This window comes from Gopherus evgoodei, chromosome 22 (assembly GCF_007399415.2).
Source record: "Gopherus evgoodei ecotype Sinaloan lineage chromosome 22, rGopEvg1_v1.p, whole genome shotgun sequence".
NCBI lineage: Eukaryota > Metazoa > Chordata > Testudines > Testudinidae > Gopherus > Gopherus evgoodei.
This window is the reverse complement of record NC_044343.1, coordinates 8,800,007-8,826,391: the sequence shown is the minus strand read 5'-3', so window position 1 is coordinate 8,826,391 and position 26,385 is coordinate 8,800,007. Positions and strand designations below refer to the sequence as shown.

The 26,385-nt window shown below is 45.5% G+C and overlaps 1 protein-coding gene across 1 annotated transcript; it reads left to right on the top strand.

Moving 5' to 3' along the window:
- The first annotated feature begins 9,309 nt into the window (after positions 1-9,309).
- NMRK2 (nicotinamide riboside kinase 2) lies at positions 9,310-20,200 on the top strand. Its single transcript, XM_030540714.1, has 7 exons — positions 9,310-9,574; positions 11,243-11,333; positions 13,385-13,433; positions 13,618-13,789; positions 16,648-16,719; positions 17,961-18,067; positions 18,524-20,200. Exons 1-7 carry the CDS (start codon positions 9,549-9,551, stop codon positions 18,607-18,609), a joined length of 603 nt encoding a protein of 200 aa, XP_030396574.1. The 5' UTR covers positions 9,310-9,548; the 3' UTR covers positions 18,610-20,200.
- The last annotated feature ends 6,185 nt before the right edge of the window (positions 20,201-26,385 follow it).

The following is a 26,385-nucleotide window of genomic DNA, read 5'->3' as shown; positions in this document are numbered from 1 at the left end:
ACTGCTGTCGAATGCACAAAGTAAATTTTAAAAAGAGACAAAAAAGTATCAATCACTTCTTTCAGTAGTGGTGATTTTAGGTATTACTTGTAACCATAGTAGCTACAAAAGTTTGAAATGGAAATGTGCCATTCAAATTGGCGGTATCCCTTTAACAAGATATGCAGCCACATCTCTAAGACTGGTATTGACTGCCTTGTGCGATTTTAAAATGTTTTTATACATCAATATAATACAAGATCCTTAAACTGTAAACATACTCAACACAAAATGGATGCTTTCATTTTAAAGAGAGCATTATGAGCTGGATTTTCTCAATGAAGACAATAGAAAGACTCGTGAATTTCAAAGAGGGTTGAATTTGGCCTGCCAAAAGAGAATCAGAATGGTGGACAAAGTTTCTGAAAGCACAGGGATCTAGTATAACTGCATAGGCCTGGAGTCCTCAACCAGTCATTTAAAAACTACAACAAAATACACTTTATGACAGTAATAACACTTCACAAAGTCCCGTCATACTGGACAGCTGTACTTCTTAGGTAGTTAAGGCATTTAACAGACCTGGGCCTCCCCGCAAAACTAAGATATGCAGGGATCGGCTAGAAATGCACAAATTGTCGCATGGTAGCACATAATGCCATGTCAGAAATCTGGTGGCATCACTCAAGCTCCACTGTGGAGGTTAATGATGTCATTAGAAGCCTTTGGTGGATTTATTTCCATGCATCTCACTGAAGCTCCACTATTACTCGATGCTGGAGAAATACAATCGATGTTAATAACAATATTACTTTCCAAGGCAAAATGGATTTGCCATTCCCAAAGGTTATGCCTGGATGTGATGCTGCTATACAGAATACCAACTGAAAAGAGTATTGGAGGTAGGGCAAGAGATTTCCTTGCCATTGAGTTAAAGAGGCCTGACAGTGATGACTTTAATGCCTTGTCTATACTAGAAAGGGTTTAATGGGATAGCTAAGTTGGTACAGTTTTACTAGCAAAACACTCTAGTGTTGCTGCGGGTTTTAATCAGTTCCCCAAACAAAATCAGCTAGGCCAGCAGAAGCAACAATTGCGGGATAACTGCATCTACTTTAGGGCTTTTGCTGGTATAAAAGTGTAAAAATATCACAATTACTATACGAGAAAAGTTTCTAGTGTAGACCTGGTCTTATTCCTGCCTTATTCCTCTGAAGATGAGTTATTTTGACTTATGAATGCTCTGTATAATATCAAATAACAGGTGTCAAACACATTTTCCTGGGTGAGGCAACTCTTGGACTCTATCACTTATGTGATTTAGTTCAAATATTGAGTCTATCCAGAGCAACATTTCTGAGAGAGGGAAAGTTTATCTTATATCTGTGACAGCAGCTCCAAGAACAACAACAAGGTATTCCACTCACAGCTACTAGTGGTTGAATTCTACCATCCAAGTCATGGAAAACCAGAAACTAAAAAAATCAGATTCTCGTCTTTATATGAGATAGTTAAAGGGCAGAGTTTAAAACATCCTAATTCAATTTTTAATGTATTCATGCATACTCCCTAAGGGCCTGCTCCAAAGTCCATTAAAGTCCATGGGTATCTTTCCTTTGACTTCAGTAAACTTTGGATATGGGCCACAATGAAGGAAACCTTTTTGTATGTTCATTTAAGAGCTTCGGTGATTTTTCTCCAATCTACTTGTTCTTCCGCGGTATTTTACTGACAACCCAACAAAATCAGTAGAGTGAGGTGGACAGGATCAATCCTTCTGAACTGCAGATATCTTTTCCAGGGTTAAGCAGCAGTCAACAGAGTTATGCAATTAAACTACTGTGTGCTGGCATTGCTAGAAAGTGTCCAAATTCAGGACTGTGCAATAGTTTTTGTTTTGGTCCCACAAGACACAGGAAATGAAATGGACAGTCTGTGATCTAATCAAGTTAAAAAATGAATTCAATTTCTTCTCTAAAGTCCTGTGTAAATCTGAGTGTCCATTTAGAGCATACCTCATGGCAGTTTTTTCCATCTACTTTTTCCAAAGACTCTTTGCTTACAGATGTGTCTACATGTTGGTAGAGAAAAACAATATTCCTAAGTGTTAAAAGTTCTTAAAAGCAACACTCCTCTACTTCACCTTCCTGGCTAGGAAAAAAGAAGAGTTAATACAAGAATGGTTGTTTTAAGCTTATATTGGCTCGGTAGCAGGAGAAATACACAGACAAAATTGCTTTAAAAATGCAGACACTTTTTCTTTTGTATTTCCATACTTACTGGTAATCAAAAATAGAGCATGCTACTGTTAAAGTGAATTTTGAAGCCACCGTCAGAGAGGGTTATAATCAATCTCAGTTTTCTTCTTTTGCAGCAGGCCCTCCAAAACATACCTACGTGTAAAAATGTGTGAACTGTCATTTTTCTAAAGTGTTTGTATTTAGGTGATTTATGCTAGAAGACCTAGATGATTGTTAACTATGTATTATTATTTTTTGCTTTGTATTATGCCATAGAAATCTGTGGATATTTAATTAAAATCAGAATGACCCTTAAAGGAAAATACCTCTCCTACATTTGTGTGCATCTAATTTCACTGTTACATATTTTGTTTACAAAGTGGCCTTAAATATAAAACCAGGAGAAAAATCTCAGTTTCTTTGGATTAAGGACCATTTCCTCCTAGAAAACAAGTCACAAAGTGCCAGATTTCTAATGCTGAGGCTGCAAAGTGAAGCTCTCAAAATGCTCTTACTGAAAAAATAGCAACTTTCCTTTACTACATCAATATGATTTTTACAAGTGTCTCTCTACATTTTGCTTCAGAAGACATTTGTCCTATTAGCTTTGTGTCGCCCACTCTGTGCAAAACCATACTCTGCCACAAAAACTGAAATTTGAGAAGACCTATTCTTTGTAGATTTCATTTACAGTCTAATTTGCATACGTGCTTCACCGTTCAATCACAAGAGATTCTGTTACAAACCAACATATAGCTAAGATGTCAGGATCCTAACTTAAATGCTAAAAACATTTTTAAATTAGATATTTGCGAGAACATAAAATACAAATTAATATCATCGTAAACCAAGCATTGTTGGATGTATATTGTGAAAAATTTACCATAACATTTAATATGCATATAAACTATTAGGGCTACAATTGGGTTACACAAGAGCAGAAATTGAGAGCAGAATCTGAGCAGAATTGAACCCATTATTTTTTTAATATTGATTTACAGACCATCTGTCACTATTGCCGCTATATATAACAACTAAACGTTCTGATAATTTGTCTGATCCCATCTCTGATTTTAAATTATATTTCTATCAAAAGCACTGGTACGAGCAGATGAAATACCGTGCTTAGAGAGTGGTATTTTAAAACTTAAGGCAAGTTGGAGTTGGAAGTAATAGTGTATGAACTTCTCATTTGATCTGTTTCCAGAGACTTAACAACAGTATGCTGACTGAAGTAATGCTGTGTAACATGCTGTCTGAGACAAAAACATTGCCTGTTACTAGGATATGAATGACTTCTAAAATATGTCAAGTGGTCCTTCAGATTGTTATTAACCTCACTGTTCTGCCATCAGAAGAATTTGGGTCAGTGGTTACAAAAAGGGAGGCCAGGAATCCTGATTAAGGTATGTTAATCACACATCCTGACAGCTAGGAATGTGACCAGCGCAACAGATAAAGTTTGCACGCTCCCCACATTACGATTGCACAGTGCAATTGAAATAGGATTTCATTTCAGTGGCATGAAATGAACTGCTACTCTACTGAAGGAAAAATCAGAAGGCAAAATGTCCTTCTCGGGAAAAACACATCGTTTGTGCAGTCTTTGCTGTATTTTTCCATAAATGACAATGATTTCTTCTATGTAGCAGATTACTTTAGCATGTTTATATTCTTATTTAGCATTTGTTAAGCACTGACAGTATTCTCTGCACCAGAAATAAAAAGACGAGCATCTCTGAGACAAAAAAACATAGTCTGAGAGCTGGCATGCAGAAGATGAGATTCACTGGAAAGCTCAGAAACCCTGTGGGGATATTGAAATGTACTGGGATTTAGGAGGGAATTAGCTTGCTCATTTCACTTAACCTGGGAAATCCTCCATGTGTATTCTGTAGATAAAGGGATTGTGAAACAGATCACTTTGCTAATATTTTCCTTAAGTGCACACTTGCAGGCCATCATTCCCTTCCTACATGAAAAGGTCACACACACAGGCTGGGTGTACACGTAGGTCAACATAGCTATAGCACTCCAGGATGTGAAAAATTCACACTCTGGGGTGCCAAGGTTAATCTAACCTAATCCACAGAATAGGCATGACTAGGTTGATGGAAGAATTCTTCCATCAACCTAGCTGCCACCATTTGGGAAGATGGATGACCTGCATCAACAGAAAAACCCCACCCATTTCTGTATGAAGCATCTATGCTATGGCACGACAGCAGCATAACTTCAGTGTGGTAGCGATGTCATTGTAGTGCCCATAATGTAGACATGCCCTCAGTTACTGTAAAAGACCAAATCTTAATGAGAAGGCCACTAATGGAAATTAAGTCCAAGTCATTAAGCTCCTTCTGGTCATGTGTCAATCTTGACCCCAGATGTAATACCCCATGGAGGGTGGGTTTTAGGGTGACAGGTGGGTGGGACCTGACAGGTCATTGACAAGGCCAACGCTTGATTGATGGTAGGCCCCTTATACTACTAAACTCTGCCATAATCAGCACTTGGCAGAGCACGGTAGGAAACAATCCTGCCAGGCTCTGGAATAGAGTAGATGACTTAAAAGTAATCTTAGACTGATTCGATTTTTTACAAATAAATGTCAGTAAACGTCAATTTCACTGTATACACACAAACGGGCAAAAAATATTTCCATTGATGATGATTGAAATGTAGAGACAAGCAAGATAAGAAAAATGCTGAGGATATTTACTTAGTATATTTTGACATGTGATGTTGACTCCCCCTTCCCCCCAATTTCATGCAACCGTGAAAATGTAAACTGATAAAAATTGGAAAAAATGCTTAAACATAAACATATTATCCATCAAAATTATAACAAAATAAAAATCAAATTCTGCCAATCCTACCTAAAAGATTGTGTCTATCACTAAGGTCTATGAACCAGCCCACATGGGGTAGATGGAAGTCCTTCCTCTCCTTCTCAATCAAAAGTCACTTTTTGTGGTATTGCCTTCTGCTTGTTTAGAGAGAGCATATAGCTGGACATATAAAATGGTGGCGGCATTAATGAGACATGTACAAGAATGGCACATCCTATTATAACTCAAGTCAAAATCTGCCACTTTAACCCAAACTTACTCTTGGGGGCCAATATTTCTCAGTTTAATTTCATTAAAAGGCAAGCAAGTTCACAGACATCTATAACTTTAAGCAAGAAAAATACCCCGCCAGACCATCAGACAAATCATAAAGCATGATAAAAAACAAAGCTTTGTCCCCCAAAAAACGTATAATCAACTAAAGTGACATTTCAACATTTCCCATAACCTTCCAGGAATTTTGAAACCCTTTCTACCCAAATTCCTCCAAGAAAAGAGCTAAGTTCCACCCCACCACCACCACAGAAAATTCACCTTCCCCTCTCCCCCGTTTTATGTCAATATTGTTCATTTTAAAATTAAGGTAGCCTGTGAATGAAGCAACATGTTTGATGACATACATTATTATCAGATATATGTCATGATAGATGTGCATGGGGCATGAGGCTGAAAACAAGACAAGATCCCTGCCCCAAAGAGCTTACAATTATACACCGTTAATACCATGAGTAAAGAAAATTTCAACACTAGGGGAGATTAATGAAGTGACAAAGCAAATAGAGAGAGGGAAAGTCTTCAACGGAGCATTTTATGTTTATTTTTGGTGTGTCACATACAGGAACTTTGGGCTTTGATCGTTAGCTTCTTGGGGTATTTGAGACTTTGTGGAGTTGTCTTTTAGTCCGACTATAGGCAAGAGCAGTCAGGGGCCCTGGGAATCTTTACTTTCATGATAGAACACCAACTAAAGAAGTGATTTTTGAGAAGGGAGCCAAAGGAGGAGAACAAGCTAACACATTGCTGTTACAAAATTCATTGTTGGGTTATTTTCTTTAGTTCCTTGGAAAAAGCATCAAGTTCTATGTAAAATTATCTGCTTTCATATACAATTTAAACCAGCTCCAAAATTTTAACTATCAAAATATTTTAACCCTCTTAACTATTTGCAAACATTCTTAATACGCAAGTAATATAAAGAGAGGTAACATATTCCTTATCTGTTTGGGGAGGGTTGGTGGGAGGTATTTGTACAAATATAGTATCAGTAAAGAGACTATTTCCAGACAGGGAAGGAAAAGGAAGTTTCAGATGATCCAACAAATAATGATACACTGAGAAATGTCATTAGTGATGTTTTAAATTAAAACTTTACATACATGTGTTATGTTTGAAATACAACCATGAAAACACCAGATTACATAAATTAATGCAATACATTGGCATTTTTATCTTTGGCAGACAAGGTCACCCAGAGGATTCAGGGGGCCTGGGGCAAAATGGGGGAGCTGCAGCACTTGTACTCACCCGGTGGCAGTTTGGGTCTTTGGCAGCATTTTGGTGGCAGGGAACCCTTCAGTTACTCCATGTCTTTGGCAGCACTGAAGGGCCCCCTGCCATTAAAATGCTGCCAAAGACCCAGACCACCACTGGGCCAGGGCTTGCAAGGCCCCTGTGGGGCCAGGTGCAAATTGCCCCACTTGCCTTCCCCCAGGTGTCCCTACTGGCAGAGCATCCCAGCCCAGGGGTGCAGGGCAGCAGACAGGTGCAGTGAGGGTGGAAAAAACTACATGTCCCAAGATCCGATCTTGGGCCAAATCCTCAGCAGGTCATAGCTCCTACTCCACTGAAATGAAGCTATGACGGTTCACCCAAGCTGAGGATCTGCCCCCTTGACTCCCCACTGCAAATATTGTGCTGTGCTTAAAGTGATGTGAATATGTTGGGAAACATCAATCCAGGCTTATGGGTGACATTTGCAAACCACTCAAACTGTGCATTTTTTTTTGCGACTGTCCGTAGACGTATATTGTTGGGATGGGCCGACTTCCTATTCTTAATGGGTCCAATTCTGAGTGTGTTTGTATTGCCCAGTGATTCTCTGGAAGATGCAGTACACAAAATACTATGCAACTAGATGCTACAATGATCAAGACCATGTAAAAGCTCAGCAAGAATCCTTCTCTTCCGTCTTCTCCAAGCTGCAGTGTTAACTACAACCCTGCCAAGTTCTTGGGGAAGGCACCCACCCAGTTGGATTTTAGGGCATTGTTTATTAGGTGGCCATCTTGGTCTGGATAAGAACAAGGTGACCTCCATGTAAAAGGCAGGAAAGTGAAAAGAGCGGGAATCAGTTGTTGCTAAGTAACCGGTTTCTATATAAACAAACGAAGGGAACGGCCAGAGGCTCTTCTAATCTTTGGGGCTCAGGTGTCTAAAAGCTCTCTCTCTGTGGGGTGGTACAGCTCCCACATGGGTTACTGGCCTGCAGTAGCCACTCACTGAACGAAGTTGTCAGTTTGGGGTTTATTAGTTATTTGCTTTTGGGAAGCAGACGTGCACTCTCGGATTAGATCCGGTTAGTTAGATCTGACACTCATGCACAGACGACGCAAAGAGGGACAGGGTGGGTCTGAGAGAGGGTTATTTACCTGTCTTGGCCCCCTGTGATCCACCATTGGTGTCCATCACTGATCTCACCAGTCCGGATTCTGTAGCCTCACCACCGGCAGTCCCTGAAGGAGGTAGAAAAACATCTTTGCTTATATTCCAAATCTCCAATGTCTTTAATCCATCCCCCTTCCCCTCCTTCCTTGTCCTTTAGTAAATAGAGTGTTGTGAGTTTATCTCCATGTGGTGGTTTATTTTATTCCAACTCTGATACATGGGCTTAAGTGGGGACCCAGTGGGAGGTATAATGTAAGGCTCCCGAAGTCTTCCAGTCAGGTATGCTCCCTAAAAAGCCTTACAGCAGGTCACCTTGGAACCCTTTCCATGACCATTAATGCAACCTCAGTGCTGTAGGAGTGTCCGAGACCCCTGCATTCTCCTTCAGCTTGGCTTGCAGCCTGACAATCCACTGGCTAAGCCCCCATCTCAGAACTACCCACATGTACAGTAACCCCAAGAGCACAGTGCAAAATGTGGCTCTCTGGGACTGCAGAACAGTGGAGAAGAAAGGGACAGAACTCCCTGATTAAATAAAAATCAGCAGCACAGACATTTACAATGGTGCATATGAAGCCTTGCAAAGTAAGGCATCTTTTGGTAAGTTTTTGTCTATCCGCTGATTCTATAAACGCACAACAGAAAAGATACACCGTGGTTGGGGAATTCAAACCCAGAAGTTCCATCTCTGTTCAAAACAGAGGAGGTTTAAGTGTATTTTATGCACTGTTAGCATCATATTGATCTGGAGAAAAAAGATCATTCAAAATTATCTCCAGGTTAACACCAGCTTTTTTTAGCCTTCACTTCGAAAGGTCCTTATACCAGGAAAAGCATTTGAGTTTCAGTATTTTATTTTAGGACAAAGAAAGCTGGGCCTCTGGAAAGAATAAAGATTTGGGTGCAGGTTCTCCAATCTTTGCTCACACCAAGTGGCACGTATTGAAGTGTGTAGTTCAACTCAGGTCAACTCCCATGAGTAAGTGCTACTCAATGGGAGTCAATTTTGCAGAAGCAGGCGCTTGGGAAGGCAGCTCACATAATTGATTATGCATTTGTGTCAACGTGGAAGAAATAAGCCCAAACAGTGGTCGGTTAAGCCAACATGCCCATCCTAAAAAAGCCTCAAGGGGTGGTAGCCCAGCATCATTTCACAGCCTCCCCTTGCATTCTTCTTTGAAATGTTCCTCTAAAAATCATAGGCGGAATCCTGAGTTCTCATGCTTTCACTGTGAGACACTTAGAAACACAGGAGGAAGGCAAAGAAGTTGTATGTATCACTTTAGGGAAAAGACAAGGCTTCTCATTTTGTCATTACCAGCCTCCTACCCCTATCCCAGAAGTCCCCGTGGAAATGTCAAAAGGGGGCACAGTCTCAGCTTGCCCATTACTAATTTAGGCAAAGGAAAGGTTTGCCAAGAAGGTATTTATAACCCAGCTAGCAAGGGGTAGTTAAGAGCTCTGAGAGGGGTGGAAAACAGGTGCCGCTGCTGTGCGCATGACCCAGCTACTGAGATCAGGACTGGCTAAGACCATCTCATGATAGTCATAGTGCTTTTCCATCACCTCGTGGGGCACAGAAAGGCTGAGGGAGGGGGGAGGTCATGGCAGTAGCAGGGTATAAATTAAAGGTGCCCAGGTCTTTTTTCCCCTCAATGAAATAGTCAAGCAACTTGCAAGGCAGAGCTGAGAGTGAGAGGCTGCAGACACCCACTCGTTTAGGGAGAGAAAGGATCAGGCATTAGCTCTGCATCCTTTCTACTTGTGAATCCAAGTTTCTTCCCTCCCCCTTGCTGCTGAGGACGCAACTCCAGGGATGCATTACATCATAGGTATAGGAGGGTAAGTCGCTAGGTGATACTGCATTTATTTCCTGCTTTTTATTTTTGTTACTTGCAGCATGCCCTAGGGTGTGAAGATGACATGTACTTTTATGTGGCAATAAGGCAAGGATTTAAATAAGGCAAAATCTAGCACTAATGTCTCCTAACGCTAGATCATGCTTGTTATATTGCATGCGGAGAGCTCCACAGGCTGGGGTTTATACAGTAATAAAGGGAGGGAGCTGAAGCCAGAAAAGCTTTATCTTTACATGTGATTTCTGAGTAGGTTTAAGCAGCGAAGAAAATGAAAGAGCTTTTCAAGGCAGAGTGAGGTTTTAAGAGTTCCATTGCAAAACACAGGGGAGGGCAGGCAAGTTGATGGAAAAGCTTCCTAAAATGGATCCAGAAAGGAGGGTCTTTTTTTTATTTCCCCTCCAAATGCATGAGACTAGGAAGTAGAGCTGCATAAACCTCCAGAATTGGGTGACTGCAGGGGACAGATCCTCTGCGGGTGCTGGTTGTCATGGGCCATTCAACTGACGCCAGTGGAGGATCTGATTTATAGGGGTCTGGAAAAGCACGCCAGGGTGAAAGCTTTGGAATGAAATGTTTGAAGTTGGCACATTCAGCCCTGATGATTCCCACCCTCCTCTGGGGAGGAAAATCCCTCTGCTTGGGGGTGCAGTTGTGGGAGGAACATGGGAGTTTAAATCCAGATCTGCCCCAAGGCTCATTCACAGGACAGCAAAGGCAGACTCCCTGCTTTGGGGTTATTTTCAAGGCAGCTGTTTAAAGCATTTCCTTCTTGTGGCAGATTTTTTTTTTTTTTAAGTCTCAAGGATCTTGGCTGTATCAACTGATGTATCCTAACTCCCACAGATAGCTGGGTAACGGGGCTAAAGCAATGCCAATAAGATGACATTTGGAATCTATTTTTAAAATGGCTTGTTCATCAAAGGGTGCCTGCCTGGGCCAGTCCCCAGTGAGTGAATCCCTGGGAGACGTCTGCTCATGTTCCTTGTTCATAATCCCAGGAGTTAAAGATGGGGCGATAGTTTAAGTGAGCAACTTTGCCCCTCCAGGGCTGAAGCCACATGGGTCTCAGAGAGATTTCAGGGCTCCCATTGAAACACACACAGCAGAGATCCTGGACCCTCAACAGGGGAGAAATTTAACTAGATGTTTCATAGAACACCCCCCATTTGAGACTGAGGGGAACAATCTGAAGGACAGGGGGAATTTTCCCTCTGACTAGAGGGGTCCCCCCCTTTGGCTCTGGTTCTTGAGAGGAGGACCCTGGAGATGTTGTGAAGGCCAAGTCTATAACAGAACTAGATAAATTCATGGAGGACAAGTCCATCAATTGCTATTAGGACAGGCAGAGATGCTGTCCCTAGCCTCCTTATACCAGATCCTGTGGGGGCAAGAAATATTGAAGTGAAAGTGACAGAATTAATGTAAGAAACATCATTCCTTCCATCAGGGCAAACAGTGTGGAGCCTGCTGGCCTTCAACACGTGCCACAAATCAGAATTCTTGATTAAAGATTCTTTTTAATTCATATAACGCAGAAGCAGATAGACCTGGTTGTAATGGAAATACCCACTGAAGAAGTGCTGCTAGTCGGCAGTACTTGCTCATTGAACTAATGCATCTTCCCCAATGCTGCTTCAAATTTTCTATTTAGTGTGACCAACGGTGGCAAAACCACTTTGACCAACCGGCTTATCAAAGCACTTCCAAACTGTTGTGTTGTCCATCAGGATGATTTTTACAAGGTAAGTATAACTACTCTGCCTATTTAAATATAGAACTATTTATAAATCCATTAATGTATTTATCTGTTTAGTACAATGTCAAGTATGTACCACAGGAAGGTTCGGTGTGCATTTTTGAGGTTAAGTTGTTTAGGAAGAGCATATTTCATGTTTGAATTGTTTTGGACAGACTGAAACATAATTGCCTTTTACTAAATGCTAGTGTGTTAGTTTCAACACAGTGTGTGGAACCCAGCGTGTTAGGCCAACAAGGTTGGAGCATAGGCTGTGGAAATGATCTTTCGCTATCTCCTTGAGTTTTAATTTCAAAGCAAGTGCATCTAACCTTAGATCAGCCCAAGGTTTTAAATAAACTTTTTTTTTTTTGGCTTTTATTTCAGATTGTTTTCCCAGTTTGTCCCCACCTTGACCCTTTCTTGCTATCACTCTCTTTCCGGTGCTTTCAAATGATCTTTTATGACAAAGCTGGAAGCAGGTCGGCATTTATAATTTAAAACAAAGCCAAACCAATCTATCGTCCTTTAGGCACATCCTCAAAAGTTTGCAGGCTTCTAACTGTCACTGATTTCAATGGAAGTTAGAAGTCAAAATACCTGTCAGGAGCTGGGCCAGGAAGAGTATTATGTCAGGGGACTGTCTAACAGCACTAGCTCTGTTTTACCTCTGTAGGACCCTGAGCCAAAGCCAATGGAAGTCAGTGGAAAGACTCCCACTGGAGGTAGTGGGTATGTTGGACCAAGCCCAGATGATGTCAAAGACCAAGCCACGTTAGAACATGTTCCTGAATTGTGTTTCACGCTCTAACAATTTTCATAATGGTTGTACCAGGGGTCGGCAACCTTTCAGAAGTGCTGTGCTGAGTCTTCATTTATTCTTTCTAATTTAAGGTTTCGCGTGCCAGTAACACGTTTTAACGTTTTTACAAGGTCTCTTTCTATAAGTCTATAATATATAACTAAACCACTTTTGTATGGAAAGTAAATAAGGTTTTTTAAATGTTTAAGAAGCTTTATTTAAAATTAGATTAAAATGCAGAGCCCCCCAGACCGGTGGCCAAGACCCGGGAACTGAGAGTGCCACTGAAAATCAGCTCGTGTGCTGCCTTTGGCACCCATGCCATAGGTTGCCTACCCCTAGGGTGACCAGATGTCCCTATTTTATAGGGACAGTCCTGATTTTGGGGTCTTTTTCTTATATAGGCTCCTATTACCCCTCACTTGATTTTTCACATTTGCTGTGGTCAGCCTATCTACCCCTGGGTTATACCATAGTTTGATCCCACTGATATAGGGAAGATCAAGCCGTGTTATGATGATACAGTTGGAGCAATCCTATTGTAATAAGACTATACCCCTAGCCTCGTAGATTTTCCTGTGCTGACAAACCTGTAAGCCCTGTTGGTCCGACCTTCATAAGTATACCCATCCTACTGAATAGAACTAAAAAGACTGCATATACTGCTAAATTGGGAGCATTTCTTCACCCTAACCCACAAAATGCAGCTAGATTAATGCTAATAGGAGTTGAGGGTAAAGGGGGTGAAGTTCTCTCTACCTTTTCCTGTAAAATATACAATGTCACTCTGGCATGTTTAATTTATAAATGGTTTTTGAAAGCAGAGCTAAGATGGAGCAAGATTTACTATGCCAACCTACAGCTTTTATTGGATGTGTTCGTTACACTCATTCCTACTATGCTGAACGTGCGATCTAGCAATTGTCACTTAATACGACCTGTGTTTTTTATAGCCGAAGATTGTATTTCTTCATGCAAACCCATGGTCCTAGATCTAATCAGATCGGGCATTTGTTAGACTACGTTAAACTTAGAATCCTTTGTCAGCAGCCGCCCCCTGGGGACAAGAGAGCAAACGAACTTTCTGATGCTCTCAGGCTGCGGGGCCTGTAAAAAGGCCCCGTCAAGTTCCCCTGCCAGAAGGAGGCTGCAGGTGGTCTGTTAAGTGAACTCTTGCTCCGTTGTGTAGTGAGCGCATCATAGCTAACTGGTCACCCTGCATTTGCAGCCCTGTTTTATTGCTCGCTATATTTCAGCCACAAGATCAGATAGAAGTCGGGGAAGACGGCTTTAAACAATGGGATGGTAAGAGCGGTGGTCGCTGTAGGAAGCAGTAATGTATATTTTTCCTAAGTATTTCTTTTTCACTCTAATATTAAGATTTAATGGTAAATTTCCATAATTCCATATTACAAGTTTATATTTACAAACTTTCATGCCTCGGTGGTTTGTGGCTTTTGATGTCTCCTCCTTACTTTCTTCTAACTAGTGCTGGAATCATTGGACATGGATGCAATGGTGAGCACGGTGCATGCATGGATTGAGGAGCCAAGGAAGTTTGCCCGCTCCCATGGGGTGAACGTTAGGTCTAACGCTAAAGAACCCGTCCCAGAGGAGATCCACATCCTGGTCATTGAAGGCTTCCTGCTTTACAATTACAAGTAAAATGTCTTTTTAATTTACAGACAAATGTGTGGCAATGAAAAGGCTAGATTTATAGCTCTGGGCACCAAAGCCTCCTTGCAATTAATTAACCAATCCTTGCAGTGCTGCTGTGAGGTGCCGTAGGTAAGAATTTTCCCCATGTTACTGATGGGGAAACAGACAGAGATTGACTTAGAAATCATAGACTCTCAGGGTTGGAAGGGACCTCAGGAGATCATCTAGTCCAACCCCCTGCTCAAAGCAGGACCAACCCCCAGACAGTTTTTTTTAACCCCAGTTCCCTAAATGGCCCCCCTCAAGGACTGAACTCACAGCCCTGGGTTTAGCAGGTCATTGCTCAAACCACTGAGCATTCAAGGTAAGTTTTTAATTAAGAGCCAGAATTTGAATTTGGGAGTGACAGGCACCCAGACTTCTGCTTAGACCGAGCTCCTTACCCACTGATCTTGCAGCAGTCATTAAAACTTCCCTCCTATGTTCTCCTGCCAGCGTGTCTCAGCCTAGACTGGCAATGATCACTGACGGGATCAAGATACTTTATTCTCCAAGCCCATTCAGGACTTGGCCTCTGTTAGAACATAGGTTTATTAGCCTGGGATAGAATTTTGGGTTTGACTTTTTGATACTCATATCTTCTACTAATATGTCTAAAGAAAGGACAAAAGACACTGTGTATGGTGGGTTTCAGAGTAGCAGCCGTGTTAATCTGTATCCTCCAAAAGAACAGGAGTACTTGTGGCACCTTAGGTTTGTTAGTACAATGGGAACAGCTAAGATCAGTTAAAGTGTTACTGGAGAATACACTCTAAGATTGCCTCAACCCCTATCTCAAGGCAAGGTCAAGCAACCACTCGGGAGGGGCAAAGAGGGATGGTGGGGAGGGGCAAAGAAATGCCTGTCCCTGACTGCAGCACAACCTCACTCCTTACCCATCCCAAGGGGTACAAAAGAGGTGGGATGAAGACCCCAGAGGCAAAACAGAACATGACCCTAAGTTGTAAGGGGTGGGACTGTGGGGATGCATTTCAGGTATAATTATATCTGCTGAGGAGGGGGGAGGGGACACTAGGAAACAGGGCTCGAAGGCGTCACATGCTGGCTGGAAACTAACCCCAATAAACATCGTATTGCCTGCATTTTGGACTTCTGGTCTTCTGCTGTTCATCTACATGACAAGAACCAGGGGAGAGGGTGAAGGGAAAGCCCTCTAATAGCCTCCCGTGAGATCAATCCTCAGTTAAGAACTGGACTGAGCTCAGCAATTAATTTCACATTTGAGAAAAAAACAACATTTTTCTGCACTCTTCTTGCAGTGAAAAATTAGTTTTGGAGGTGGGGAGTAGTGGACTAGGCTGGAGAAGGAGGGACATGAAAGTCTCCATATAACCTTAATGTAATTGTGTGTAACCTTAATGTAACTTTAGTGAAATACAATTGACAAGTATGAGACTTCCAAGAAATATTACAGTTGCCTTGCATGAGAATCTAAACTCTCGACAACTGGTTTATTTACTAGAGAAGAGGCGACTTGATTTCCATCTAACAGCACCCTCATGGGGAACAAATATTGAATAATGGGCTCCTCAGTCTAGCAGAGAAGGCATAACATAGTCCAGTGGCTGGAAGTTAAACAAATTCAGACTGGAAATAAAGGCATAAATGTTTAACAATAAAAGTAATTAACTGAAGGTCATTGTGGGTTCTCCCTCACTGGCAATTTTTAAATCAACTTTGGAAGCCCTTCTAAAAGATCTGCGCAAGGAATTATTTTGGGAAGTTCTCTGGCCTGTGTTAGACAGGAGATCAGACAAGATGATCACAGTGGTCCCTTCTGGCCTTACCCTCAGTGGCTGGTTTTGCAGAGACAGCATGTACAATGATACCTGCTCGACATTTAAATGCTGAGTATATCAAGCTTCACAGGTAGCGGAAATCTGCTTTCTGAAGCTGAACGTCAAATGTAAATGGGTTGTCTCCACAGACTACATATTAGGAGAGCCTCGTTGAAGACTACATCGGTAGCTTGCCTAGGGCCCAAGGCCTGTACAGTGCCTGAATGTTGCCCAAATGAAACTTTGGGTCCCATTATGAAATGCTCCATCTTGAAGTGAAAAGCCTATATGAAGGCCAAGATGGAATGCTGCATTCTGGGCAGGGCCAGCTTCAGGCACCAGCTTAGCAAGCAGGTGCTTGGGGAGGCCACTCCGGAGACAGGAGGCATGTCTAGGTATTCGGCTGCAATTCGGCGGAGGGTCCCTCCCTCTCGCTTGGGGCGAAGGACCTCCCACTGAATTGCTGCAGATCGCGATCTCGACTTTTTATTATTATTATTATTATTATTATTATTATTTTGGCTGCTTGGGGCAGCAAAACCCCTGGAGCCAGCCCTGATTCTGGGAGCCTTCATGGGAGGTATCAGAATTCTGTCAGCCAAACTTTGCTCAACCCTGCTGTACAAATCAGATTGGTCTTGCAGTGATCCTCTGGTCTGATCTGAATTCTCCATTGAGTGTTTTTTTCAGCCTAGTAGAAGCATAATTCAAGTCAAATGTGAAAGAATTACCTGCCTGCATTGTTTTTCTCCCCAGGATCATGGGCTGATTAGCTTTCTTGTGCCAAACCTGGCTGTTCGGGCCCCTTCAAACACCTTACTTCTGTGTAGTATGCAAGAGTATTTGGAAATTTCAGGCTGATTGGAACGTTGTATGCTGCAGAATCTGAAGCAATGGCATACCAAGTCATAGAAGAAATGTAGAAAGCTTTTATTTGTCACAGCGTGGCCACTAGCATTTGTCTCTCCAAATAAGTGATCTAGTAGTGATCTAGTGTTGCCTTTTTTCCCCTGCTACCCCAGACCACTGACCGACGTGTTCAACAAACGCTACTATCTGACAGTTCCCTATGACGAATGCAAGAGGAGGAGGAGGTAAGCTAATCGCTTGAGATACATTTAATAATATTTGGCTTTGATATAGGTTCTGCGCACCTATGCAAGACAGCATATTAGCAGTCTTGCATACGTGCTCAGAACCTATATTAGCCACAAAGAATCCTGTGGCACCTTATAGACTAACAGACGTTTTGGAGCATGAGCTTTCATGGGTGAATATGTATTCACCCACAAAAGCTCATGCTCCAAAACGTCTGTTAGTCTATAAGGTGCCACAGGATTCTTTGCCGCTTTTACCGATCCAGACTAACACGGCTACCCCTCTGATATATTAGCCACGTGACTGTTGTGGTTTAATATACGTACTGACATCACTTTCCAACTGAAGTTCCAATTCCAAACTTCCAAGGCAGTCAGAGGATGAGGACAGCTAATGGGGCATTTTCAAAGACAGCTTTACTTCCTGAAATGTCCAACTCTTATCGTCTCTGGGCTCTTAACTCCCTTAGAAACCTCAGACGTCACCATTTTTGCAAAGCAGGGTAGGGGGAGAGGGAGAATGCCTGGAATTGAATTGGTTACGATGGGAGGGCTTCTTTTTTAAGGGCAGAGTTGAAGTGTTGTGTCTTGATGGCTCTGTAAACCTGAAAGCAACCAACAAAATTTCAACGGGCAACATGCAGCCCTGTCACCAAATAGTCTTGGCATCAGCCTGAAAAATCACCATTGAAAAGATAAAACAGGCTCCAGTGCTAACCCACTCCCCAGAACACCACCTAGGAAGGAATCTCATTACATGTATACTATTGAAGAACCATTAGATATCTGCTTTTGGTCTTTAGCATGGTGCCAGACATAGGTGCTGACTTCTCTTCTCCCCCATGGGTGCTTGAGCCCCCGTTCCATGGCCTCACCCCTGCAACTCCCTCGCTCCGCTCCAATTCCGACCCCTCTTCCCCCAAGTCCCTGCACCTGCCCCACCTCTTCTCCACCTCCTCCCCAGAGTGCGCTGCATCCCTGCTCCTCCCCCTCCCTTCTGTAAAGTCCTAAGTGCTGCCAAACAGCTGTTAGGCAGCGGACGGGAAGTGCTGGGAGGGAGCGGGGTAAGAGACGAGGCAGGGGTGGAGGGAGCTTGGCTGCCGGTGGGTGTGAAGCACCCTCTAATTTTTCCCCATGGGTACTCCAGCCCCTCTGCACCCACGGAGTTGGCATCTATGGTGCCAGACACAATGAAACATGGTAATCTAACAGATTCCTTTCCATTCTAACACCCACAGTACACGACATTATCCTATACCTGACCCACCTGGTCTTTTCGATGGACATGTGTGGCCCATGTATTTAAAATACAGGAAGGAAATGGAGACCCATGGGATTGATGCTGGTAAGTTACTCTCGCTGCAAACGCTGCTGCTGATTTAAGGCAGTCAAGACTTCATTCAAGGAGGTTATTCCCTGTCATTCTACTGCCTGCTATTTTGCTTGTGATGAAGCCCAGAACGCTGGCCTGGATTCTGCTCAGTTGAACTTTGGCAGTCTCATTAACTTTAATGAAATTGCTCAGGGGTAGCTAACAGCTTTGATTAGAAAACACCATTCAAAGGCAAAGTGTTATTTAGAACCATGCAGCCCTAGGAACAGGTTATTCCCGGAAGTCTAAACCAAGCTGAGAGACTCCATGGAATGAGCTTTATTTGGGTTGAAAATACAGGCGTTTTGGGGCCGGGGGTTATTTTGTGCTAGCCACCTGCAAGACACAGTTTAAGCGCCTTGGAAATTTGACATTCACAAATGCCATTCTGACTGCAAACTAATCATTGATTTTTTCCCCCCCTTTCAGTTTATCTGGATGGATTGAAGTCCAGAGATGACCTGTACAATCAGGTCTTTGAAGAGATTCAGAACATGCTTTTAAATTGTTCATAGAGAAATATGCCTCTGCCTCTACGTGTATTGGTTGACCCCACTGAAACAGCACTCGGGTATTACTTTCTTATTTTTTCAAGGTCTGAGGAGAGCTGAAGGACCCAGGTATAGACCAGATGTAGATAGTACTTTAGACATTAGAAGATAGAATCATGTAGGGTTTATTTCTGTAAACCAGTCACATACTGTCCTTTGGGAAAGGTCTAATGTATATAATTGAAAAAAAAAGAGAAGTTATTTACGACACAGCCACAGGCAGTTTTTTATATTCCACTGGTTTAAATATGTAATGCTTTAAGATGCATTTTTATAAGAAAACATTCAGAAAACCACCGTCTGGTCTGCCTATATTTCTGAACTGATGTTAAATCTTTGTTTTATTGCTCGTGACGCCACTTTTTAAGATCAAGTTTTTAAAAACATGCTGATCGGAAGGAAAGTAGCTGAATGTCAGTCAAACCTCTACATATTATTTTATGCTTGAACCAAATTTGCATTTACCCTAACATATTGTGGCTTTCAGGAGGCTAGTGCCTCTCCCACCCTGGAGTTCTCCACAGTCAGAGGCCTCTTAATTATCAACACCTCTGTGAGTATGTTGATGTCACCACCACAATCCCGATGCAGTAGATCTACCTTCAATCCTTAGCCCTGTCTCGCAGGAGCAGGAGCCAGAAACCTATCTTCCCCTGGACTCTGCTAGCCGTCCCTTTGTACCCAGTGCCTGTGCTTTTTAACTACCATCTCAGCTGATGGGATAATTAACACCTTAGCTCATCAATCCCCAGTCTGATTAGATAATTAAGTCTTCCTCCCCTCAATCAGGGCTTCTCTGGGGGAACAGCTGGTGGCCCTCAGCACACCGGCACAATGGTCTGTTTCACACTCTATAGTCAACTGCCTTTTGTAAGATAAAGAATTTTGAGTGGGAGCTCCTGGCTCCTCTTCATCTTGTAATCTGAGCATGAAAGTTATTCAGTCTTGAATTCCCCAGTTACTAGGACTGCATCAGCAGCAGAAACGGCCATGCTATGGAGTGTAAAAGTCAGAGGGAGAATCGGGACCACCATTGCACTTTGGCACTGCCCGTGACTTCGCTGAGACTGCACAGATGTGAGTGAGGGTAGAATCGGCCCAGACTTTAATATTAAACTGAGACGGATTTGAACTGGGAAAAGGTTTTTCAGGTATTTGTCCTGAAAACGCCTCAAGTTCTAATATAGATCCTGATCCTGCAAATGTTTGAACATCTGCTTCACGCACGTGAGCAGTTTGATTGAATTCAGCAGGTCTATCCTCATGCTCAAAGTTAAGGACATGCTCAAGGACTGCGCTAATCAGTCACGCGCTGGACAAAACCCTCGTCAATACCATTTCAGAATCAAGCAGCTGGAATTGTGATCAAAATAACGTGTCGTTGAGGGGGGCTCTTACCCACATAATAAATGGTGCATTTGGCAAAAGTTTCCTCTCAAACAGAGTAGAATACCCCAGTCACAATTTCATGACCAGTAAATGTCACCAGGAGTTTTGCTTTTTTCCAGTTATTCATCTGGCAAGTGAGTGGTTTTCAAACTATTGTGCAGGTGATCCCTTTCCCACCCAGAGCCTTTGAGTGCGACCCCCTCTTATAAATGAAAACCACTTTTTAATATATTTAACCCCATTATAAATGCCGGAGGCAAAGCGGGGTTTGGGGTGGATGCTGACAGCTCACGACCCCCATCCCATGTAATAACCTCGTGACCCCCTGAGGGGTCCCGCCCCCCAGTCTGAGAACCCCTGTGCAAAGTTTACTGTAAGAACGCTGCAAGTCACCCGTGGCTTTTTTTTTTTAGCCAAGCCATAAATAGCAGCAAAACTGGAGCAGAGCCAGGGGCAGAGTGGGGCTAGGTGGCACTCCCTTCCTGTCCCCCCGACCGGGCCCCGCCATGCCCCCCTAGACTTTCCCACACACACTGCCTGGGGAGACACACCCCACAGTTTAGGGACCTCTGCTGCAGACCAATCCCAGACCTTGTCCAACACTGTCTAATGTTGGATAGCGACTGGGTTATGTTAACACCGTTAGCCCATATGCTCCATCCAAATTAATACAACAGGTCATCCCATGAAAGAACTGCCCCGAGACTGGAGTAATTATTTCCCACAAGCAGAACACAGTAAATCAGTGGGTAACTTCCAAGAACCTGTTTCCCTCAAGGGCCCAGAATTAGAACCGTGGGCAAGAGAAACATTCCGCAAACTGTGGCACCGTGTGAGTCTTGCTGAGCCCTGAGACAACCGTTGCTGGAGGATTTCCAGGCATCCACTCCTGTGCTGGCTGTGGGGACAAATAGCCACGCAGACGCGCGGGCTCTTCAGCACGTGGGAGTGAGACAAATTCAGCCTTGGTGCAACAGCGGGGAAGTCGACCGATCTGCCCCCGTTGACACCGTCTCTGCATTCGGTGTTTTGCTAAATGCCATGCTCCTAGACGGGGGGAAAACAGCCTTAGCAGGCGCTCCTGGGCACTGACAGAAGCCAGTCTTAAAGGACGTCATCTGCAGCTAAACTGGACGAAGCCCATGAGAATACGCTGCAGGGCTCTGTATTGTGTCAGCTCTGAGGCGTGACCAAGTGATCCCAGGAGCCTTTCCCACCTTTAATTTCCATCAATCTTAATTTCCTGCCCTTGGGCGAACGAGGCCAGTTGTGTCAGCTAGTCACGCTTAACCCCTGACGGGGGGATCAGCTGGCACATTTTTAACTCCCCTTGTTCCTGCATTAGACACTAAGCAATGCTTGGGAGACACTATGGTGCTATGGAGCAGACACTGGTTGAGGAATCGGGAGAGCCGGGTTCTTTTCCTAGCTTTACCGTTGATCAGCTCTGTCCCTTCCTCTCGGTTTCTCTTCCCACCCTCTGATCTATTTAGATTGTAAACTCTCCGGGGCAGGGACCGTGCCCTATTCGGTGTCTGTGCAGCACCCAGCACAGTGGGGTCCTGAGCGTGGCCAAAGTCTCTCCGTGCCACTGTAACAATAGTTGGCGTCACCGACATTTTCCAGCATGCACCTGGCCCGTCACAGGTCACCTGGCCCTTTCTGCAAGAACTGGCAGGTTTTCAGAAATCTGAGGGTGGCAGGAGGAGCGTGTCACGGGAAGCCAGGAGCAATGGGGAAGCTTAGGCCTGGTCTGAATCCAGATGGTGAGTGGAGGAGACCAGGGAGGGTGACCAGATATCCTGATTTTATCGAGACTGTCCTGATATTTACTTGTTTGTCCCGCGTCGGACACTGGACAAACAAGCAATCTGCCCTCTGCTCCGGCACAGGCAGAGCCGCCCCTCCCCCCCAGTCCTGCTCCCTCCTTCCCCCATTGGACCCTTCCCCAAATCCCCACCCCGGCCCCACCCCCTCACTGCCCCTTTGGATCCCTCCCCAAATCTCTGCCCTGGCCCCGCTGCATTCCTCCTCCCTCCCAGGCTTGCGCCGATCAGCTGTATGGCGGCGCAAGCCTGAAGGGAGGGGGTGGCCCCCAGCACTCACCCTGCGAACTGCTCCAGTCTAGCTTCTGGCAGTGGTGGCAGCGGTGAGGGCGGCAGGCTTGGGGGGCACTCTGGGAGCTGTTGTTTTTATTCTCCGCCGCCTCGATATTTCATCTTTGTCATCTGGTCACCTTAAGACCAGGCCAGCCCCAGGCACTGGGTGTGGCCCTCAGAGCCAGGTTACCCTGGGACCCCTTTCCTGCTGATGAGTGCCTTTGCCTGATCAAGGCAGCACTGGGTCTCAGTTTTCACTGAGCCTGGAAGATGGGAGGGGAAAGGTCTCGTGGGCTGCCAGCCTGTCGCCCTCCCATATAGGGCTGCTCCTTGAGCTTGTTCCCCGCACACACCCCAACACGCACCAGGAGTCCTGCCATGTGAACACAAGAGGGCAGCAAGTACGGGGCCTGGGGCCATCGGGCTGAGAACCGCTTCACAGCCTGCTCCAGGCCCACGTCAAGGAGAAAGGAGCCACATCTGGAAAAGGAACCTTTAAACGGAGAGTGATTAAACTTTTAAACTCCGAGTGATTTAACTGCAACTCCTAAGATCCATCGCATAAAGGCAGGAGAGGCAAAACTTTCACCACCTCCTGACTGCAACAGCCCTGTCGTGCCTTCATCCCACTTCTGCCACCATCTGGAAGTTAACCCAGCTTAGCCACACTAGGCCTTCAAAGAAATATGTAGTGAGCTGAGAAGGAATAGGCCAAATTCCACCCAAGTGTAAAACACACCTGGCTCCACTGAGAAAAGTGGAAGGAAGGGCTTATGGTTAAAGCACTGGACAAGGCTGTGGGAGACCGAGCTTCAATTTCTGCCTCTGCCACAGTCACGTGACTTCTCTCACCCTCTTTTACCGATGGGAGGCTGAGGCAAAAAACCCTTCCTTGTCTTGTTACATTGTCAGCCCTGTGGGGCAGGGACTGCATCTCACCTGGGTTTGTGCAGTGCCACGCACAGTGGGGCCCTGATCTTCGCTGGGGCCCTGTGACAGAGTGGGAACAGTACGCGTCCCCACAGGGGCTAAATCAGGGGTTCTCAGACTTTTGTACTGGTGACTCCTTTCACACAGCAAGCCTCTGATTATGACCCCCCTAATGTATTAAAACCACTTTTTTATATATTTAACACCATTATAAATGCTGGAAGCAAAGCAGGGTTTGGGGTGGAGGGTGACAGCTAGCAACCCCCTCATGTAATAACCTCACAACCCCCTGAGGGGTCCCAGCCCCCAGTTTGAGAACCCCTGTGCTAAATTGACAAGACAATTGATTAAGCACCAGGCAATTAACCCATTAACCAGGTGATTGCACTCTTCAGCAGAGAACAGTCAACATTAGCAGTAAAATGTATGTCGCTCGGGAGTGTGAAAAAACCCACAGCCCTGACCTGAGTTACGCTGACAGAAGCGCCGGTGTGGACAGCGCTCCGTTGGCGGGCGACGCTCTCCCACCCGTGGGGAACAGGCACTTGCGTGGCGTGCTGGAAATCACGCCCTGGGTGTTCAAGTTGCTGCAACCGGGCGTGAGGGCTGTTCACAACAGGGAGCGCAGGCTGAGGGAACCCTGCCCTGTTACAGGCCGCCAGCTGCTGCTGTAATACAAAGAACAACCAACAATTAAGATGCGGCCCTAGAGCCAGGGCATTTAAACCTCACACTTCAGGACATAGGAGTCACCCCTGGGTGCTCCTGCCAGCCCAGCTATGAACAAGGGTGCAGTAGTTGCCACAGTACGGGGGGTGGGCTGGTTCTCAGAGAGGCAGCTGGAGCAGGGGGAGCTGGCCTGGGGGGCTATAATTATCCCCAGGCCTGCGTGCTCCATGTGTCAGGATGAAACCGACACCCGCTCTTCGCATAAGCAAGCGATCCGGTGTCTTGCCGTCAAGCTGGGATTGTCTGGCTGCCTTGCGGGGGCGGATTGGCAGCTGGCCTTCCCCTTCATCAGCACACAGCTGGGAACAGGGCCTGACTTACCTGGGGGCAGCACGACTCACAGGGTTTGTTCCACAAGCTTCGATCACTGACACCACGGGCTGAGAGCCAACCACTGTGTGACAAAGCCTCCAGAACAGCCGCTTCCCCTCCCCAGCAAGGAGCAGGGTCAGTGTCACAGTCCATCAAATCCAGCCCTTCCCCTGCCAGAGTCTGCTTTGCAAGGGCACCGAAAGTTTGGCTTCTTCTGGGGATCAAGGAGGCAGAGTGGCTTAGTGTTAACGCACAAGACTGGAATTTAGGAGACCAGGGCTCTAATTCGAGCCCTGCTATTTGCCTGTTGGGTGACCTCGGAAAAGTCACTTTCCCTGCTCCGTGCCTCAGTTTCCCCTCCTGCAAAAAATGATACTGGCCTCCTTTGAAAAGCACTGCAAGATTTAGAGGTGAAAAGTGCTAGATCAGAGCTAGGCATTATTAGCAGGTGGCTGCGCCCACCGTCTATTCAAAAGGGGCTCAGAATTTCAGGCCCAGTGCTGCTGCCTGTGAATTGATCTGATAGGGTGTTCTCTCCCCCATACAAGACTCTTTCAGTGGTGCAGCATGGGACAGTGGTTCATGAATGGCAGACTGACCTGAGCTTCCCATCTAGAATGGGTTATGGGGGAGTGACGGCCCTCCTGCGCCCCACTAAGGAACATCCAGCAGGTTGCAGGTTTCTCAAGCTTCCCGGACCCCACCACAGGGGGCCGGGGGACAGCCAGAACCACAGACCCTGCTGTGGGGGGCTGAGGGGCAGCCAGAACCCCAACCCCAGACCCCGCTGGGCCCTCAGACCCCACTACATGAGGCCTTAAGGCAGCCAAGACCCCAACCCCACTGGGACCCCGCCGTGTGGGGCTGGGCAGTAGCTGGCTGCCCAGACCCTGAGATCCACTGGGTGGCAGCCAACTGCCCCACTGGGTGGGTTCAGGAGGCAGCCACTTGCCCAGAGTCCACGGGCCAGGAGCCCGCAGCCTTCAGCACACAGCTGAGCTGGGATGCCACAGCTGTGTGCTAATCGGGCCACATGCGGCCTGCTAGCCACAGGCTCAGAACTGCTGCTGTCTAGTTGCAATGATTGCTGTTACTGCTGGGAGGAAGTGTCTTCCTGACCTGCAGCCCCTGACAACTCCGTGCCCTGAAGCATGGCAACCAATATTGGTAATTTGATCCCAGCTAGTGAAACGGCCAGTGGCATTCTGCCTCCCACAAGGGCAGTGGGGTTACCGAGAGTGGGGCCAGGTTTGTATATTTTAACTAGCTATGGGCCGGAACAAGAATGCGGGTTCAGGACCCCTCCCCACGACTTTGGATCCTGATCTGAACTGCACCGCTCGGGCCAAGCCCGGGCAGAAAGTCATGCCCTCGTCTGGCCAGCATTCAAGAGAATCTCTGCTATGCAAACCCCTCGCTGGATGAGTTATTTGGGGCACGTTGCCTTTTATTGCCCCAGTCACGCTCACATCAGACGCCAGCCCTGTCTAGCGAAGGAACAAAGTAGCAGGAGGAGAGAAAGAAACAGAGGCAAAGCAGCTGCCCACGTGCTGACAGACACAAGTGACTGGGGATCCAGGCACCATCAGGGCTTTTTGCTCTGACCCTATTGGCTCCTCAGCCAGTATCTAATCACTGGCTCGTTGCCCTCCTGTCACGCTGAGCCATGTGGCTGATGGCACCAACTCCTGGTGCGCCCATCTGCGTGCCAAGAGCACACAGGCTCCATGCCTGTCCTTCTGTTGAGGGCATCCTACCTGCAGGCAGGCAGGCTCCTTGAGATGACCCAGCGAGTGACGGAGGGAGGGATGGAAAGGAACAAGTGATGGGGGTGGGGCCTCAGGGGTACAGGCAGAGCAGGGGCAGGGACTCGGGTGTGGAGTTGGGGCAGGGCCAGGGGCAGGAAAAGGGGCAGGGGGCACAGGCACCCACCAGTACCAGAGGAAGTTGGTGCCTATGAGCGTAGACACAAGAACATAAGAACGGCCATCATGGGTTAGACCAAAGGTCCGTCTAGCCCAGTGTCCTGGCTTCCGACAGCGGCCAATGCCAGGTGCCCCAGAGGGAATGAACAGAACAGGGAATCACCAAGTGATCCATACCCTGTCACCCATTCCCAGCTCCGGCAAACAGAGGCTAGAGACACCATCCCTGCCCGTCCTGGCTAATCACCATTGATGGACCTATCCTCCGTGAACTTATCTAGTTCTTTTTTGAATCCTGTTATAGTCTTGGCCTTTGCAACAAAGTCTTGATGTCTCTGTGCCCCCGTTCCCCTCTA

Bases quoted from the DNA above. Each gene is read 5' to 3' on its own strand.
- NMRK2 (XM_030540714.1), top strand. From the start codon at position 9,549: ATGCATTACATCATAGGTATAGGAGG. The intron at 16,720-17,960 runs GTAAGCTAATCG...TAACACCCACAG, and splicing joins GAATGCAAGAGGAGGAGGAG to TACACGACATTATCCTATAC. The intron at 18,068-18,523 runs GTAAGTTACTCT...CCCCCCTTTCAG, and splicing joins GACCCATGGGATTGATGCTG to TTTATCTGGATGGATTGAAG.